The 18,132-nt window shown below is 36.8% G+C and overlaps 1 protein-coding gene across 1 annotated transcript in view; it reads right to left on the bottom strand.

Annotated features, from left to right (window-relative positions):
• The window catches only part of LOC150107087 (telomerase-binding protein EST1A-like), a 330,605-nt gene that overhangs the window by 284,371 nt on the left and 28,102 nt on the right, over positions 1–18,132 (bottom strand). The window contains exon 3 of the mRNA XM_090390990.1: positions 7,077–7,193. Coding sequence (XP_090247116.1) covers positions 7,077–7,193 — 117 coding nt within the window. The remainder of the gene's footprint in view (positions 1–7,076; positions 7,194–18,132) is intronic.

Below are 18,132 nucleotides of genomic sequence, written 5' to 3'. Positions count from 1 at the left end.
GAAAAACGAGTTTCGTGCAGTGATAAAACACTTTTATTTGAAGAAGTGGACAGCCACGCAGATCAAAGCCGAGTTAGATGCAGTTCATGGGGATTCCGCATGAATTCAAGACTATTTATTTTTGGATAAATAAGTTTAAACATGATCATAAGTCCATCAAAGATGAAGTGCACTCCAACTGAGGTCACTAAGGAAATGGCTGACAATAGTATAGTTATGGAAGACAGCCGAATGAAAATACGTGAGATTGCTGAGATTGTAGGCATCACAACTAAACGGGTGTATAATATCCTGCATGAAAAATTGCACCAATATGAAAAAGCTGTATGTATAATGGATGCCGCGATTGTTGACTGTCGAGCAAAAACACATGTGGAAAGACATTTCGACGCAGTGTTTGGCGATGTTTAATCGCAATTCGCAGGAATTTTTGCATTGATTCATGACTGCAGACAAAACTTGGATCCACCATCACACACCTGAATCCAAGCAGCAGTCAAAACAGTGGACAATGCCCGGTGAAAGAGCTCCGAAAAACGCAAAGACCGTTTTGTCAGCTGGGAAGGTGATGGCCACTGTTTTTTGGGATTCCTAAGGAATTATCATGATAGACTATTTGGAAGAGGGTAAGGCAATAACAGGAGTCTATTATGCATCATTGTTGGACCATGTAAAAGAAGAAGAAATGAAGAAAAAAGGCCAAGATTGGTGAACAAAAAAGTGATATTTCATCAAGACAATGCACAGTCTCCCCACATTGGCCATCACAATGGCAAAACTGCACGAATTGAGGCTTGAACTGGTTCCACATCCACCGTATTCTCCAGACTTGGCCATATGTAACTTCTTGTTCCTAAAACTTAAAAATTTGGCTAGGTGGGAAAAAGTTTCCTTTGAACGAGGAAGTCATCAAGGCTGTCAATGACTATTTTGCACAATTTGACAAATCCTACTTTTAAATGAGATGAAAAAATTGGAAATTCACTGAATCAAATGTGTACACCTCATTGGAGACTATGTTGAGAAATAAAGGTGATTTTTTCCAAAACAATGTGTTTAACTTATTTTTTTACGAAACTTTTCAAACAACCCTTGTACTACTCTTTGGTGTCTGTCCATCAGCTCCCCCCCCCCCTATCCATGTTACTAGCCTCATATCGATTCCCATCTGCTCCAGTGTTTGAAATAGTTTTCCATGTGGTATTCTGTCAAATGCCTTGGCAAAGTCGATCAGTATCATGGTGTAGCCATTTCCTTTATTCAATTCTACTGTCACTTTATTATAAAATGCGAATAAGTTACTAAGACAGGACATACCCTTTACGAAACCATGCAGCCCACTACAGAGTATCGCATCCCTATCCACCCACTGTTGTATTTTACCTTTCACCAACTTTTCCAATACTTTAACAACCACTACAGATATTAATTGGTGTGTAGTTTGCTGCCACTGCCTTGGAACCACCTTTATGCTATGGTACTATCTTACACTCTTTCGACTTACTTGGAATCCAGTCACAGCTGACTTACATTAAACAACTTCATCAGAGGCAATGCCAATTCTCTCATTCAAGTATTAAATGGGCTAATATGCCATCCAGTCCCACAGTTGTGTTTCACATTCATATTTTTTAATGTACTGAAAACCTCCTGTTCATCTACCTCAATGTTGATATGCATCACTGTAATATCAGCAACTGTAAAATCACCACCTAGATGCTACACCTTTGAAAAATTATCACTTAGTAACTCAACTATTTCTTTCGGTTCAGTCACCTTACCATGAGCACTGTTTAAAGTCATTCTGCCATAGTAATTTTCTCTCTTACTTGCTATATAGCAAAAAAAAAAAAAAAAAAAAAAAAAAAAAAAATCTTTTGGGTTTAATTTACTTTAGCCTCCTTCACTAATTCTTTCTCATAGTCTGATCTGGCCTTCCTTACCATACTAGTCACCCATCTTGCTTGCACTTTTGTACTGCTCATGAGCATGCTGATCACTTTTATTTTTATATTTCCTCCACAATATTTACTTTTTTTTGCAGCTCTTGCTTCATATCCCTACTCATCCACTTAATTCCAACTTGGTTTATCCTCCTGACCTCAAGTATGCAGTCTGATACTCTCAAGCAATCTCTGACCACTTCCCATGCACTACTGACATTCTTTCCTTGTAGCTTCTCAAGCCATGGCACTGTCATAATGATATTTAAGCTGATATTTAAGTTGCAGAACATGGGTTTGGATGTCAGGTTGGTCAACTGGATTCAGGATTGGCTGTCCGATAGGTATCAGAGAGTTGGTATGGTTGGGCAGTTTCAAGGAGACAGAGGGTTACAAGTGGGGTCCCACAGGACTCAGTACTGGGACCTATATTGTTTAACCTTTATATCAATGACATTGTCAGTGGATTGCAGGGGAAAGCTGGGAAGGGTTATTAGTAATAGTGTAGATGTGGTAGCCCTGCAAGAGGATTTGAATAAACTAGACGAATGGGCAAATGAATGGGGGTGTCAGTTTAATGCAGCAAAATGTAAGGTCTTGAGGTTTGGAACACATCGATGGGACACTGCATACTCTATTGGGGGAGCTATACTGGAGGAAGTTGGAGAGACAAGAGATCTGGGGTTGATGATTGATAGAAATCTGAAATTTGGAGGACATATTGGAAAGGTGGTGAGGGTAACACAGAGGATTGCTGCAATAATGAGAAGGACACTGACCTGCAGAGATAAAAGAGTTATCATTCTGTTGTATAAGACTCTGATCAGACCATGCTTAGACTATTGTTCTCAGATTTGGTCCCCAGGATTTGAAGGGGATAAATTAACTGTGGAAAGGGTACAAGGGCGGATAACAAAGATGGTTTCAGGACTGTACAATGTTAGTTATGAGGATCGGCTGAGGGAATGTGGACTGCAGTTTGGTGGCTAGAAGGAGAGGTGATATGATTGAGACTTTTAAACTGTTGAGAGGTGGTTACAGGGTTGACACTGGGGAGTTCTTTCGCTTGGTAGAACAGCGGGAAGGAAACTGTGAGCAAGAGGGTGAGGAATGGTGTCTTTGCATGGAGGATGGTTGAACCATGGAATGCATTGCCTGATAGAGTGGTGAGAGCGAGAACGGTCAATGAGTTTAAGGAGTGGTATAATAGACTTAGTGTTTCCTAGGAGGGACCTCCCACGATGAGGCTTGATAGACTTAGTGTTTCTTAGAAAGGACCTCCCACGATGAGTCTTTGGAGGCCTGAATAATAATAATAATCACCAACCTTATAGTTGAACATAAACCCGTTCTTGACAGAGACCTTCACATGTCTGAAAATCTCCCAGAAGACTGCATGGTTACTCTCCCAAATTGGAGTCAGACTGTCTACCTTGATTATGGAAACATCTTCAGATGACATTATCAGATTCAACACCCTCAACCCCTTGTTACCTCTATGACATGTTGTTTCATGTAATTATCCCTTAGCAACTGTATAAATCCCGCTTCCATCTTGCCTTGCTCCCTTTCTTCCCTCCAATTGCTGTCCCCATAGTTAATATCTTCCATAATAATTGTTCGGCCCACATTCATTGTACTAATCTGCTGATATATGTCATCTACATCTGTCTGTGAACCCCCCCCCCCAGTCTATAGCAGCACCCAACAACGTATTTTGTTCTATTTGCCTCTATCTCACACCAGACAGCCTGAAATAAACCATCTCTCTCATTCCTAAAATCCGATTTAATTCCTTTTTTCTTTTCTTTTCTTTTTTTTTTTTTTTTTTATAATTCTACAGCTATCATCAGTTCAGCAATACCCCACCTCCTGTCCTGTTCCTTCTATCTTCCCTGAAAATACAATCCCCTTTACATTTTATCCTTGGAACTATATCATTTTCATTCAACCAGGTCTCACTGATGTCTGTAATTTTTGGCAAAAAGTCAAGCTTACCAATGTCAAAAACTCCTCACCCTTATTCATGATACTTCTTGCATTTGTGTACATGCATTTCAACATCTCACTGTATCTATAGTCACCCTTTGTAATGTTACTACCAACCTATTTAAATTGGAGACCTGTGAAATCTCATTTGGCACTGCATAATCATTACCATATCCATGCTCATTTATCACAGGGGTGGGCAGACACCTGCTTCATTTTATCCTCCCTGATATCTCTGGTTTCCCTGGTTTTGCACTACAACACCCTCAAAACAACACTTCTCCAAACACCTAACTCGAAAACCATTTAAATGTAGTCCATTAGGCATATATAAGTCCTTTCATCCATCAAATAACTGCATACGATTCCTCCTGAACAACTTTCTCATTAACTCATTTGCAATCATGGCCCTTCTTCTCATTTCTGTCCTATCATACTGAGGCAGGAGGCTCACAATCTTTACTTTCTTGCTCTTCATTTTTGCTTCCACGAACAACGCTTTCATATCATTTGTGCTACCAAAACAATTAACTCATTTGCTTCATTCTTCTGCATGTTTACAGCATCACTAACATCCATTTTCTTCATGCCGGGAACAGTCACTCTCATTAAGTACACCACTTATCATCAAATCCTTATTCAATACTATCTCTTTTCTCCAGTTTCTCGCACTTTTATGGTTTTCCAAATCACTCTATCTTTCATTCTCCATCTTGTACCACACACACCAATCATTTCTGCAGTTACACAAGCTCACATTTTGTCACGTGAAGTAGTCCACGTAAGTGTGCAATTTCTTTCTGTGCTTGCATCCCATCATACCACATTACTTTCAACACTACAAGCTCTCATTCGTATTTTGTGCACTATCATTCACTGTTTCCACTACATTCACCACAACACTAGGATATATTTTCAAAGGATTGAGGAGAGAAAGAAATAGGGACAAGAGGTTATTCTTGGAAAATGTATAAAAGTATAGTGCATAAGAAAGTGCAGAATAAATAATTTCCATAGAGAGCAGTTGATAACTAGAATTGCTTGGTGAGGTAGTTAGGGCACAGACATTTAATCAATTTAAAGTGAGGTATGACAGATATTATGCTTCTTACTGTTACTCCTAGGGCATGTCTCGACTTCAGGTGTTCATCAATAATAATAATAAATATAAGTAAATAGTTCATGAGAGACTGTAGCTGCACAAAGATTTCTTTCATACAAACTTTACTAAAAAAACACTAATTAAATGAGTTATTAAATTACAAAAAATTTTATTACTACAAAAAACCAAATTCTTTCTCATATACACATACTTATCTCCAATTCAATGATCAAAATAAGTCATAAAAGCAATATCCTGATTAATGTATGTAGGAAGGTAACTGAATCAGTCGAAACAGTAGAATTATTAAATTAACACTTTGCAAGAGTATATCATCCAGGCAGTGTTATTGTGGGAATGAGGTAACCAATGGCTCATAAAGGAACTGAGGTGAAAAAAATGGAAGTGAATAGCATATTACAGAACTTTAATGTGAATATATCTGCGGGATTGGATGCTATACCAGCTCGAGTCTTACGTGAAGCGGTCAGTGCCCTTGACCATATTGATCAAGTCTCAGCTTTGGGTTAGTCCCGAGGAGGTGGAAAGAGGGGAAAATAGTTCTATTGCATAAAGAAGACTCCATGACTGCTGTTGCAAATTACCGACCGATCAGCATATCAGGAGTCACTGTCAAAGTTGGTTAAAAGCAAAATACAGAAATGGATAGATGGAAATGGGATACTGTATGGGAAACAGCATGGATTTGTGAAGAATAAATCATGCCTCAGTAACTTGCTCATGTTTATTCACCGTGATGCTGCTGGACTTTGCAAAGGCCTCTGACAGGATACCACATAGAATTCTAATCAGTAAACTGCAGCATATGGAGATGGATATAGGATTGGTGAGATGGACAGGAGGGCGGTTAATGGAGAGATATCAGAGAGTAGTTTATTCAGGAGTAGAGTCCAAAAGAAGGCCTGTGACTAGCGGTGTGCTACAGGGTTCTGTTCTTGAACCACTGCTATTTAATTTGTTCATTAATGATATAGGAACGGATCTGAGATGAACTGTTCAGTTATTTGCCGATGATGCCAAGTTAGGTAGAGCAATAGTGAATACGCATCATGTCAAAATTTTGCAGGATGATTTGGATAGATTGACAGACTGGACTAAGGAGAATTGATATCAGTTTAATGTGGCAAAGTGGTAAGGTTAGGCTGGGGTGAAAAGATTATCAGCAGTATACCACATTGGTGGACCCGTATTCCAGGAAATTGATGAAGCCAGAGACTTTGGAAGTGTTAGTGGATAGGGAGTTTAGGGAAAAGTAGCTAAAGCAGCTCATCAGATTACTTGGTTACTGAAGAATATTTAGATGAGCAGAGACAAGCAGGTTTTTGTTCCTCTTTATCAAGCCTTAATAAGACCCAATCTTGACTACTGTGCACAGATCTGGGTGCCAGGGTTTCTTGGTGATGGAGAGGATCTAGAGGCAAGTAACCAAGATGGTAGCTAGTCTAGGGAATGAACCTTACGAGAACAGGTTGAAGATTTGTTGGTTACAAGAAACTGGTTGATTCAAATTACTGAGGGGTTTTTAACAAGATTAATTCAGAGGAAATTTTTCAGAACAGGTGTGGTGGTGGTGGGAGAACTAGCAGCCATCTATGGAAATTGAGCAAGAGTGTAGTTAGCAAGGGTGTTAGAACTAGGTTTTTTACTTGGAGAGTGGTGAATGAGTGGAATAAGCTGCCAGAGTCTGTTGTGGGTGCTATGACTGTGAATGAGTTCAAAGCAAAGTATAATAGATACTGTGCAAATACTGAGTAGTTTTTGATATGATGTTTAGGGCCTCCCTCGATGAGTCTAAGGACTCCTTGGAGTTGCCCATAATAAAAACAATATATATATATATATATATATATATATATATATATATATATATATTTTAAATATCAACTCACATTATGAAAAAATTATTTTCGATTTCATTCAAAATTTCTATGCAGAACTATTTTAAAGGTTGATCTGGATATAAGAAGTAAAAAAATATTATCATTGATAACACAGCAAATTTTTGAGAACTAGAATGGTACCTGCATTGACCCAGAGCTTTTGGATCAGTTTTAGCTAGTCCTCTAGTCATGTACGAAGCAAGTTCCCTTTCAAGCAATCCTATATCATGCATATTTTTTTCAACAATTGGCTTCATTCTGAAATAAGTTCAAGAAGAAACTTAATTAGTAATTTGAGTTATCCGTAAACATAAATAATAATAATTAATAGCTTTAATGGAACATGTCTGCTAGGCACGTTAAAGTAACTTCATGGTTTATACATATAAAAATTATATAGAATTTATTCAAAAACTCCAATCTCCCTGATGATGTCCGCTTAATGTTCAATGAAATAGAGTGAAGTTTTTGAATAAATTCTATATAATTTTTGTCACATGCATAAGCTGTGAAGTTACTTTGATATGTAAACATATATGTTCATGTACTAATTACTACCCAAGTTTTTAATGTTATTATTGCTCTACTAACACCACCTCTATGGATTCACAAGATCCACCCTAAGGCTTAGTGAACAGGTCAATGATACTTGTAGACAATCCATAATATAACAGAAATAAAAATAATAAAACAAATATTTCACTACATCTCTGTTTTAGCATCTTTAAAGTAGAGAGGGAGAAAAAATGCAGTAAGTATTCAAATGTATGCAAATAATGGTCATCATCTGGATGCAAGCACATGTGTGTTGAATCCAATTAACACAATACACTATTTATAAACTTTACATTGGATAAAGAGTTCAAATGCTATATATGATATAGCATATGTAATAAAAATTTAATTAAAGAGCATATATAAATTAAATACTGGCTACTCAACATTAGGGGACCATTCTAAGTCAATAAATAATAAGAACAGAACAGCAAAACAATATTTTTTTGGAAAAATATACTTTTTTATGTCATTTATAAAAATCAAGTGGATATTAGATCCAACATTATTTCAAAGCCGAATGTAGAAACTATGAAAGTTTCATAAAAGCAAGTTGACCAGAGAGCTTATGGGAATACATCCGCTGCCATTTACAAGTCGCCCTAACAAGGACCCACCTTAGAAAACATGCGCGCTGCCCAAGCATGCATTTTGCTTTCTAATTTGGCTCATTTTTAAGGTTTCACTGGCCTGACAGCTGTTTAGAATTGGTTGGTTTATCTTCAGGCAGAAACCTTAAGAGAGCAAAAACCCTCTTGCAATACTAAGGAACTTAAAATGCCGAAAGATGTATTTTTCGTAAGCGAACTTTCAGTCTGTACGTAAAAGTATTTACTAAAATAAAATCATCAAAGTTAATAAAATTAAGTAAAGATGTTTGAATCGTGCTCGACTTTTTCATCTTGTCATGCAATTTGCGATAGCTGGTGAATGCTTTATCAAGAATTCAGGGGACTTCAAATATCTGTTCCATATCAAGATCAGCATCAAACAAAATTTCATTAGCATACAGTTAGCTTCTTAGTCGTAACATTCTCTTCTTGTTCACACTTCTTATCTTCATCATATGCATGTGTTCTTCTAGTTGAAGGAGATCATTCTCGTTTAAACTGTTCTGAATGAAAATCAAGCAAGTTTCTCACATCTTCATTATCCAATTCATTAAATCCAAGTTCTTTTCCAATTGTGCTGATTTCTTCAATAATGTTAGATCTTGGATTTTGCGCACGATATGCTAACATAGGCTCAAGTTTAAAGTCGCCTTCTGCACTGCCTCCTAATAAAAGCATAAGACAATCTTTCGATACTTTGCAACCTGTCTGAGATGCTTCAGTTTTAGCTAAGAAATTTTTACTGGCATACGCTTCCAAAAGAGACCAACTTCATCGACACTGAATATTTGCCAATCATCATAATCACCTTCCGGATTAATGCTTTGCAATTCTTTAAAAAAATTGGCAGCAGAATCTTTATCAGCACTAGCAGATTCCACAGTTATTCTTATGTTATGCAGTCAAGTTTGATTTTTAAAACAGTCAAACCATCCTAAACTTGCAGTAAAGCTTTCACATTCCTCTTGAAATCTGGTCTCTTTCAATGAGGTAAAAATATTGAGAGCTTTTGCCTGAATATTCTCTATGCTCAGAGGTATTCTTTTTTGATTATAATCCTCAATCCAGAGTGATAGAAGACGCTCCACCTCAATCATTAAATGGCTTATATTTCAGCTGATCTGCATGCTTAAAAAAAGCAGTAGCAACTTTTCCTTGTTCTTTGTATTCTTTGCTCTTATTTAATATTCCAAACTGTAGACTCAATGTATCCCAGGTCTTGCACAATCACTGTATTACTAGTGCCATTTTCATGTCTCTTAATGACTTCCAGCTTTTCCGCTCGCTGCAGATTGGCAACAAAAAATTTCACATAACATAAAAAAATCATGTTAACTGATTAATCACTCACTTAAAGCGGGAAATAGCATAATTTCACTCAATCATGCTAACTGATTATTGCGTATATCGAATTCATGTTAAGAGAAGTTTCCTGTATTAATGCTCATTATGGTGTTACTGGCACTCTGGAGAACTCATCATAGATGGTCTGTGCCAATTGTAGCTAGTTTTTTGCATACCACCTGTTTTAACACCCTCCTGTCCCTATTGTGTGTTTTCATGCACTAGTAATGCCAGAATGTCTCCATTTGTTGATCCTATCACCCGCCGTTGATTTTGGATGCTCTAGTTGAGTGGCAATGGCACATATGGACATGCCACCAATGTGATAGCCTACGATGACACCTCTCTCAAAGTCAACAAGTTCACCTCATATTACAAATTACTGAAGGGTTTCTATAAGATTAATTCAGAGGATATTTTTCAGAACAGGAATGGTGGTGGGAGGACGAGGGGTCATCCATGGAAACTGGGTAGGTGTGTTAGCAAGGGTGTTAGAACTAGGTTTTTTATTTGGAGAGTGGTGAATGAGTGGAATAAGTTGCCAGAGTCTATTGTGGGTGCCATGACTGTGAACGAGTTCAAGGCAAAGTATGATAGATACTGTGTGCATGTTGAATAGTTGCTCTTGACATGATGTTTAGGGCCTCCCTCGATGAGGCTGAGGACTCCTTGGAGTTGCCCATAATAATAATAATACAAGCACACGTGAATCCAGAATGTGCTCCAGAAAGTGCTAATGGGAGGAGAAGATCCTTAGAGGAGTTGAATATGGTTTTAAGTTTAGTGGGTGGTTTAAAGGTGGCATTGAGGTTATAATGTTGTAGGATTCTGTTGATTTCTTCTGATAACCCTTTAATGTATGGGATGGCTATGGTTTTACTGTAATCTAGATTCATTTTTGTTGTTGTTTTATGGAGTATTTTATTAATAGTATTTTTGTTATAGCCATTATTTATGAATGTGTCGCTGATGATTTTTAGTTCTTGTTTCAGGGTAGTTTATTAGAGCAAATTGTTGTAGCTCTGTTTTTAAGAGTGTTAATGACTCCATATTTTTATGATGGGTGGTGGTATGAATTAGCATGTATGTATTGGCCAGTGTGTGTCAGTTTTCGGTAGACCGTGAAGGATAGACTGCCTGAAGGAAGACGTGACTAGTGTGTGTCTAGGAAAGGGAGCGAATTTTGATTTTCGATTTCGATGGTAAATTGTATGCGTTCATGTTGTTTGTTCAGGTGGCTAAGGAATGTGTTTAGCATTTGTCGCCAGTGCAGGCCAGATTGCGAACACGTCATCAACGTATCGAAGCCAGACTGTCGGTCTTAGCGTGGCGGAATCAAGAGCCCTTTGCTCAAAGGTTTCCATGTAGAAGTTAGCGATTGGGGGGGATAGTGGTAAGCCCATGGCTATACCTTCTTTTTGTAGGTAAAATTTGTTTTGCCACACGAAGTAACCAGACTGTAGTACATGGGCAAAGAGGGCCGTAATGTTGGGCGGAAATTTGTTCTGTAGTAGGAGAATTGTGTCATTGATGGGGACATTAGTGAAAAGGGCAGAAATGTCGAAACTGACTAATAAGTCGTCTTTGTCGGTTTTGATGTTTCCGGCAGAAACGTCGAAACCGAAGTCTGCACCAGAGTAATTCAATAATAAGGTGGTACACCTGTTGGCAACTCGTATAGGTAAATATGACCTCCTATTGCTTCTGCCTTAGTATCTCCATGTCTGGGTCTGCCTGACATGGAGATACTAAGGAGACACTGACGAGACCTCAATAAAGACCGGTCTGGGTAGTGGCCCTTCCCTTAATACACAGCAGTATACATGTCTGCAAGGAGATGTGCTTTGCATTATGAAAGATACTGAGACAAGGATTGATGAGAACTTGATCCACCTTTACTCAGAATTGCACCACCTTACCTCAGTCCTGAAGATATTTTCAGGCATAAACTTTGTTTGCTTACACTTGGATAAAGGATTAAACTAAATTTATTATAATCTAACCAAGTGCAAAATAAACTTCCAACATCTTTCTCTAAATCCAGAGTAATTCAGTAAAAGGTGGTACACCTGTTGGCAACTCGTATAGGTAAATATGACCTCTCCTATTGCTTCTGCCTTAGTATCTCCACGTTTGGTCTGCCTCCCACTGAGATGACCTCAATAAAGGTCGAAACCAGTCCGGGTAATGGCCCTTCCCTTAATGCATAGCAATATATGTGTCCGCAAGGAGATGTGTTTTGCATTATGGGAGATACTGAGACAAGGAGTGATGAGCGCTAAGTCCACCTTTGCTCAGAGTTGCACCACCTTACCTCAGTCCTGAATATATTTTCAGGTGCAAACTTTGTTTGTTTACACTTGGATAAAGGATTAAACTAAATTTATTATAGTCTACCAAGTGCAAAATAAACTTCCAACATCTATCCAGATCATTCAAATCCTCTTGGAGGGTTACCATATCGGCACTATCATCACAAATAACCTTTCCCAGTTTCACATCATCTGAAAATAACTGAATATCTCCCTGCAACCCATTGACATAAAGGTTAAACAATAAGTTATGGGCGATAGATGGCGTTGATGGTAGTAGTGTCGTAGTTGGAGAATTGGGTAGCAGAGAGAATGAGATGTATTTAGCAAAATAGAGTAGTGTCCTCCCATGATGAGTCCTTGGACTCCCTAGAGGTATCATGTAATAATAATAAGTTCTCAATACCTAGGCTCATGTAATCCCACGTTCATCTCTGATACCACTCTCTCACATACAACTCTCTGGTATCTACCAGATAGCCAATCCTATACTAGTTCACTAATCCGACATAACTTAAATATCGGTTGATGTGGCTCCCTGTCAAATGTCTTTATAAAATCTAAAAAAAGTGGCAGTATATGCCTTTCCCTCTTCAACTGCTGCAGTCTTACTTTATTATTCCTAAGTATATTATTATATGCTTAGTATTTTATTATAAAGTAATGATTATAAAAGGCAATTAAGTTACTACAACAAGAGCACCCTGTAACAAATACATGCCTACCTTCACAGATAACATTACCCTATCTGACAGATACTATATACTGCTGATGGTTTCTCAATAATTTACCCAAAATCTTAAGAAATACAAATTGGTCGATTGTTTGATACTTCACCATCAACCTTATGCAATGAGACTATTTACAATCCTTTGACTCCTTCGGTACCTTTTCCATAGTCAGACTCTCACTGAAAAGCCAAGTCATCAGAGTTATCAGTTGCTTAACACATTCTCTAAAAATATGTAATGAAATCGCATCTGGTCCCATTACCTTACTGACATCCAGAGAACTTAATACCTTACTGACATCCAGAGAACTTAGCATTTGTAATGCAATCTCCTCTTGCAAACCTTGGACATTACTCATTCCTCTAGTAACAAAAAATCCTCTTTTCCAAGTTCAAGTTTTGTCTTCCTAACCATGCTAATCATTTTTCTAACCTGAGTCTCTTATATTCCTTATGCAATGGCTCTCCACCCATCTTCTTATACTTTTCAATAACCTCCTTTTCATCTGCAGTTCTCAATTGATATTAATAATCATCCACTTTATACCAAATCTCATTCTCTTTTTTCACTTGAGGTATACAACTTGCCATTCCTGCTAATAAAGTTATCTTCACAGGTTCCCATGCACTAGTGATATCTCATCGTATTCTTCTCCACATGTAACTGCCCTTAGCTGATTTCTAAGATTATTATAATCACCTGCGTTACGAATTCCACATAAATTCCACTCTTGTGGATATCAGCACGTCTACTCACCTCCCCATGTCCTGGATTTGGATTTGATCCTGGCATCCTCCAATGCCAGGACCAAATCCAAAACTCTTGAGCTTTGTGTATCTTGTATTACATGTTGCCTGAGGTAGTCATCCCTCAAGAATTAAAGAAATTCCATTCCCTTACTCTCTCTCTCGGATCTCCTCATGTCTGAGGACTTGTGACCTTCCTGATGATGCTTTGCCATTTCTTTCTCCCCTGTGCTTCTCTTATTGCTTGTTCTAGTTTAAATTCAGTGATTCTTGATATTTGGTAAATCCACCTGTTGGGGGGGGGGGTCCCTCTTTTTCTACACAGTTTACCCTGGATGATTATTTTTTCCAGACAGTTGCCTTCCCTTCTACATGTGTTCAAAATATTGTACTATTCGCTTGTCAAGGATATTCAGTTCTTCTAGGATACTTTTGTTTGTTCATTTTTCTGTCCAAGAAAAATGAAAAATCTTAATAATCTTCTCTAGGACCAGAGTTCGAACACCTCAATTCTTTTTCTGTCATCTTATAATTTCACATTATAATATGTTATAATTTCTGCAGGTTTCTTGTAATTTTGCAAGCTGGTATTAGAGATTTGATTTGTTATCTCTTATTACTAAACAATCTGCATACATGATATGTGTGATTGTTTTTCCATTGACTTTTACTCCTCTTGTTGAGAAGATATTTCTTTGATGAAAATGTTAAAAAGGCATGGAGAGAGTGGGCATACTTGCAGAACTTCTCATTTGATTTCAAGTTTTTTAGTTGTCACATTTTTATACTGAACTACTGCCCTTGCATTCTAAAACAAATCTTAGTATTTCAAAATTCATGTTTTTCTTTGCTAATATTTGAATAAGTTTTCCCTATACTGACAGAATTAAATAATTAGAAGAAACACGTATAAACCACAGTGAAAATTATTTAATTGTAAATATTTCATCCTAAGTATCTTAGGAACTTTTATATAGATCTATATTTAAACATGAACATTTATACAAAGAAAGTTCTGAAGCCCTACTACACAGATCAAACCTAAACCGCAACGACGTTCTTACTATTCCTAAAGTATGGGAAATTATCATACAAAACTTTGTTAAATAATTAACGGTTTTTTTTTTTTTTTTGTACTACTTTAGCACGTTATCATGAGATTCTATTGTAATCATGCGCCCTAACTGTATGTTATTCCTAATTTTTGTTTAAATACTGTACTGATGATGTCCTAAGATACTTAGGATGAAATATTTACAATTAAATAATTTTCACTGGGGTTTATACATGTGTTTCTTCTAATTATGAACGCACCACAGGTTTCGTTATTTAAAAAAGAATTAAATGCTTGTTAAAAATCCATAAAACAGCAATAAAGGTCTCTCCTTATCCCATGTGATTTCAAGACTATGATGAGTAAAGATATGGTAAATTATTGACCTGTCTTTACTAAAGTCAGCTTGCTCTTCTTCTATTAGTGGTTAGTAAATGTTATTTAGATTCTTTCATATAATAATAGAAACAATTTTATATATACTTATATAAACATAATTATATACATATATTAAAATCATATTTATTTCATAAGAGTACCTATACAATATACAGAAAATAGGTAGCCGTTGCTAACTAGAGAAAGGTCCTGGTTTTGAATTATGAAGGTCAATTGGATCATCTTTTGCCATCTTAGGATCAGTTGGAAGCTCTTCAGATTTTTTTAAAATAAGAAAGGCCCACTGTTTCCAATTCTGAAAGCCTCCTTTCCTGCAAAACATGGTAGTTAGTCTACAACATTGCAATGACTCCTCCTCTAACTGAACAACTTCATTCCCAGTCAGGACTGATGTCATCTAGCCTCTGTAGGCAAATCAATAATAACCATAAATTGCTATAAGTCATGGGTTTTTACAGACCATAAAATGGGCTCTTCTTGTTGTTGCTGCTGTTTGTGAGTCAACTATACAGTCAAATCTTACAGTTAGTAAAAGGCTGAGAATGGCTCCACAGTCACATCAGCAGGTTTAACGTTGCCAAGCCTTTTTTCCTGAGCAACTGTAATGATTTAATTTGCAATCTGCGAGAATTCCTCAAATTCCCTGAAATCATGTACACACACACACAGGCCAGGCCACATTCATACAAATTGATGTGCTTCTCTTTTCATGCAGCACTGATGTTGTTGATGATCTTCTCTTTGAAGTCCAGATGACTGGTGAATTTGCTTTCATGAGTGACTTCAACACCCTCGATATTTTGGAGTGAGATGACCAATGGCTTCAGTTTTAAGTTGCTGAAGCATTTCCACCAAGAAGAAGAGTTAAATGGTTCTTGGCTGGTTTAAATCCAGAGGCATGTAGTTCTTAAAGGGATCTTCTTCCAATAAAGGCTGGTCTCATCCAGATTAAAAACAAGACAGAAAATATTCGCCTTGCTGCTTATTCATCATAATCATGGCCTCATCTATTATGTTATGTTTATGTTGTAAATTTGAGTTTGTTGCATGAAATTAGAAAACTAGCCTTTGCTAGTTATGAATGTTTCATTGTTGCTTTTCTTTTATGTCATCAAAGAACTCTTTGTTTTATCACAAATAATATTCTGAGAGTGAAAAGAATGTTTCTTTCATTTAGCTCTTCAATCTGCAACAACAGCAACTGTTCCATCTTTCCAATCCCAGGATGATGTGAATGTTTAAGAGTAGCAACAGTTTTCCTTCTTGCAATATGCAGCCCCATCTAAACAGTAGGATGTGACTGCCTCTGTATTTCTAATAACTTCCACCATTTCACCAACATTACATATTTGCATAGTCTTTTAGCAACATTTACACCAGAGATTGCATTTCCACTGTTTACAACCTGCCATGACTAAGTTTTATTTTTTATTTTAAAGAATAAATTTATTACAAAGGCACAATACAATTTTAAAGTACAAAATGAACCTCGATAAAATAGCAGATATTATAAACACTTTACAGTATTCAAGTTCACCAATTCAATTTTAAAATAAAATCATCATTAAGTAAAGAACCATTACTGAATGAAACTTAGTAAAGTAAGACATAATGCTCAGTTTGCCCAGTAGCACAGTGCAGAGATTTTATTATTATTCTTTTCAATGGCAGCAACATTGAAAAGAATCTTCCAAAATTTTTGAGGGAAAGTAGGAAAATTACTAGAAAATTCTAGAAGTCAAGACTAGTTTTGACCTTTGCTGAGGCCCACTGTTTCAACAGAGATATGGAGAGAGCTAACTCAATATTAATTAATACTTAATTTTTATTTTTTTTAGATCTGACCATAAACAAAAAGCTGCAAGACCAACAGCACATTAATGATGTGGATAAAAGTCTAAGAAGAAATTTGTTGACACATTTTTGAATAGGTGAAGATTATAATTATTATTCAGGCCTCCAAGGAGTCAAAAGACTCATCAAGGGAGGTCCTTCCTAAGACAAAGTCTGTCAAGACTCATCGAGGGGAGGTCCCCCCTGAGAAACACAAAGTCTATCATACCACTCTTTAAACTCACTGACCGTTCTCGCTCCCACCACTCCATCAGGCAATGCATTCCACGGCTAAACCACCCTCCACACAAAGAAACCACTCCTTACCCTCTTGCTCACAGTTTCCTTTCGTAACTTCCAGGGATGGCCTCTGGCCTCTTATCTATGGGGAAGAGTGAGAGAGACTGTTCCAAAGAATAGACATAGATGGAATGAAAGAGGAGGAAGAGAAGATGGTTCAATGAGTTTGGAGGAGGATGGCAAATGAATGCTGACCAACAGCTGATCTCATTTTTATAAATTTGGAACAAAGTAGAGGAATGATAATGGCCAATTCAGAAAAGTATTACTCATGAAAGTAATTACAGAAGCATAAGACAGAAAGTGAATGTCTGTGAGAGAGGGATCATCAATTAATCTGAAAGATTAATGACCACTTCTAAACAGCATCAAATAATGCTAGTGACATTTTGGGTACACCACACAAAATATGTCAGCAATATTCCATGTTTGGTCAGATTTGGAATTGATACAGTGTTAGCAGTTATATACATACAGGTGAAAAACAGAGCCCTTTCCCAGTGTCCCACCTAAGTGTGCCTTGTGAACGAATGACCATGGTAGATTCTTTTATGTTATGGGAAGTGAAGTTGTCCTCTATACCAGTGATTCTCAACCTTTGTGAGCCAGCAGCCCAGTAAATTCTTTTTTTTATAAGACAAGGGCCCGGTTCCAACAAATTTACTCCTTAATACCTTTCTAATTTTTTTTAAGTTCATACATTAAGTATTAAGTAAACTAACATAAGTATTAATAATTAATTACAACATAATCATAAAGAGTATTAGTACACTTATGTTTATGGGATGGCATGTTGACAAATATAAAATTTCAATTAAATTATTTATCAATCAGTGGATTAATGAAATCTTGTAGCATATTGTAGTTTCCTCAGGCCAACATCATTAAATTAATTTCTGCTGATTTTCACTGACATATCCCATTCTGACCACCAAAAATTTATAATATTATTCAGTATAAAATTGATTATTGTATTGTTAAATGATTTTAATGATGTTGGTTTGAAAAAAAAAAAAACGGTAGAGAAAAATATTTATGCATTGTAACTAACCACAGAGGTCAGCTGAGCAGGGAAAGAAGCGGAAGATGTCAACTTGTTGGTGAAACACTTGTTATCACATACACATGCCAAATATTTATATATGCAAAGTATCATCATCATCATCATACGTATCAAGGATTTAGGTCTAGTATGGCCTGTTCCGGCCTTAGAAGTCATCGTTGAATCATTTAAGAGGACGTCCTGGTTTTCTTTTTCCTAATGGCTTGTACTTTAAGGCTTGTTTTGGTAATCTTTCTGTTTTCATTCTTT

The sequence above is a fragment of the Typopeltis vanoorti genome, chromosome 4 (genome assembly GCF_054136105.1).
Source record: "Typopeltis vanoorti isolate ZY-2024b chromosome 4, IOZ_Tvanoo_1.0, whole genome shotgun sequence".
Taxonomy (NCBI): domain Eukaryota; kingdom Metazoa; phylum Arthropoda; class Arachnida; order Uropygi; family Thelyphonidae; genus Typopeltis; species Typopeltis vanoorti.
This window is presented reverse-complemented; position numbering and strand designations above follow the sequence as displayed.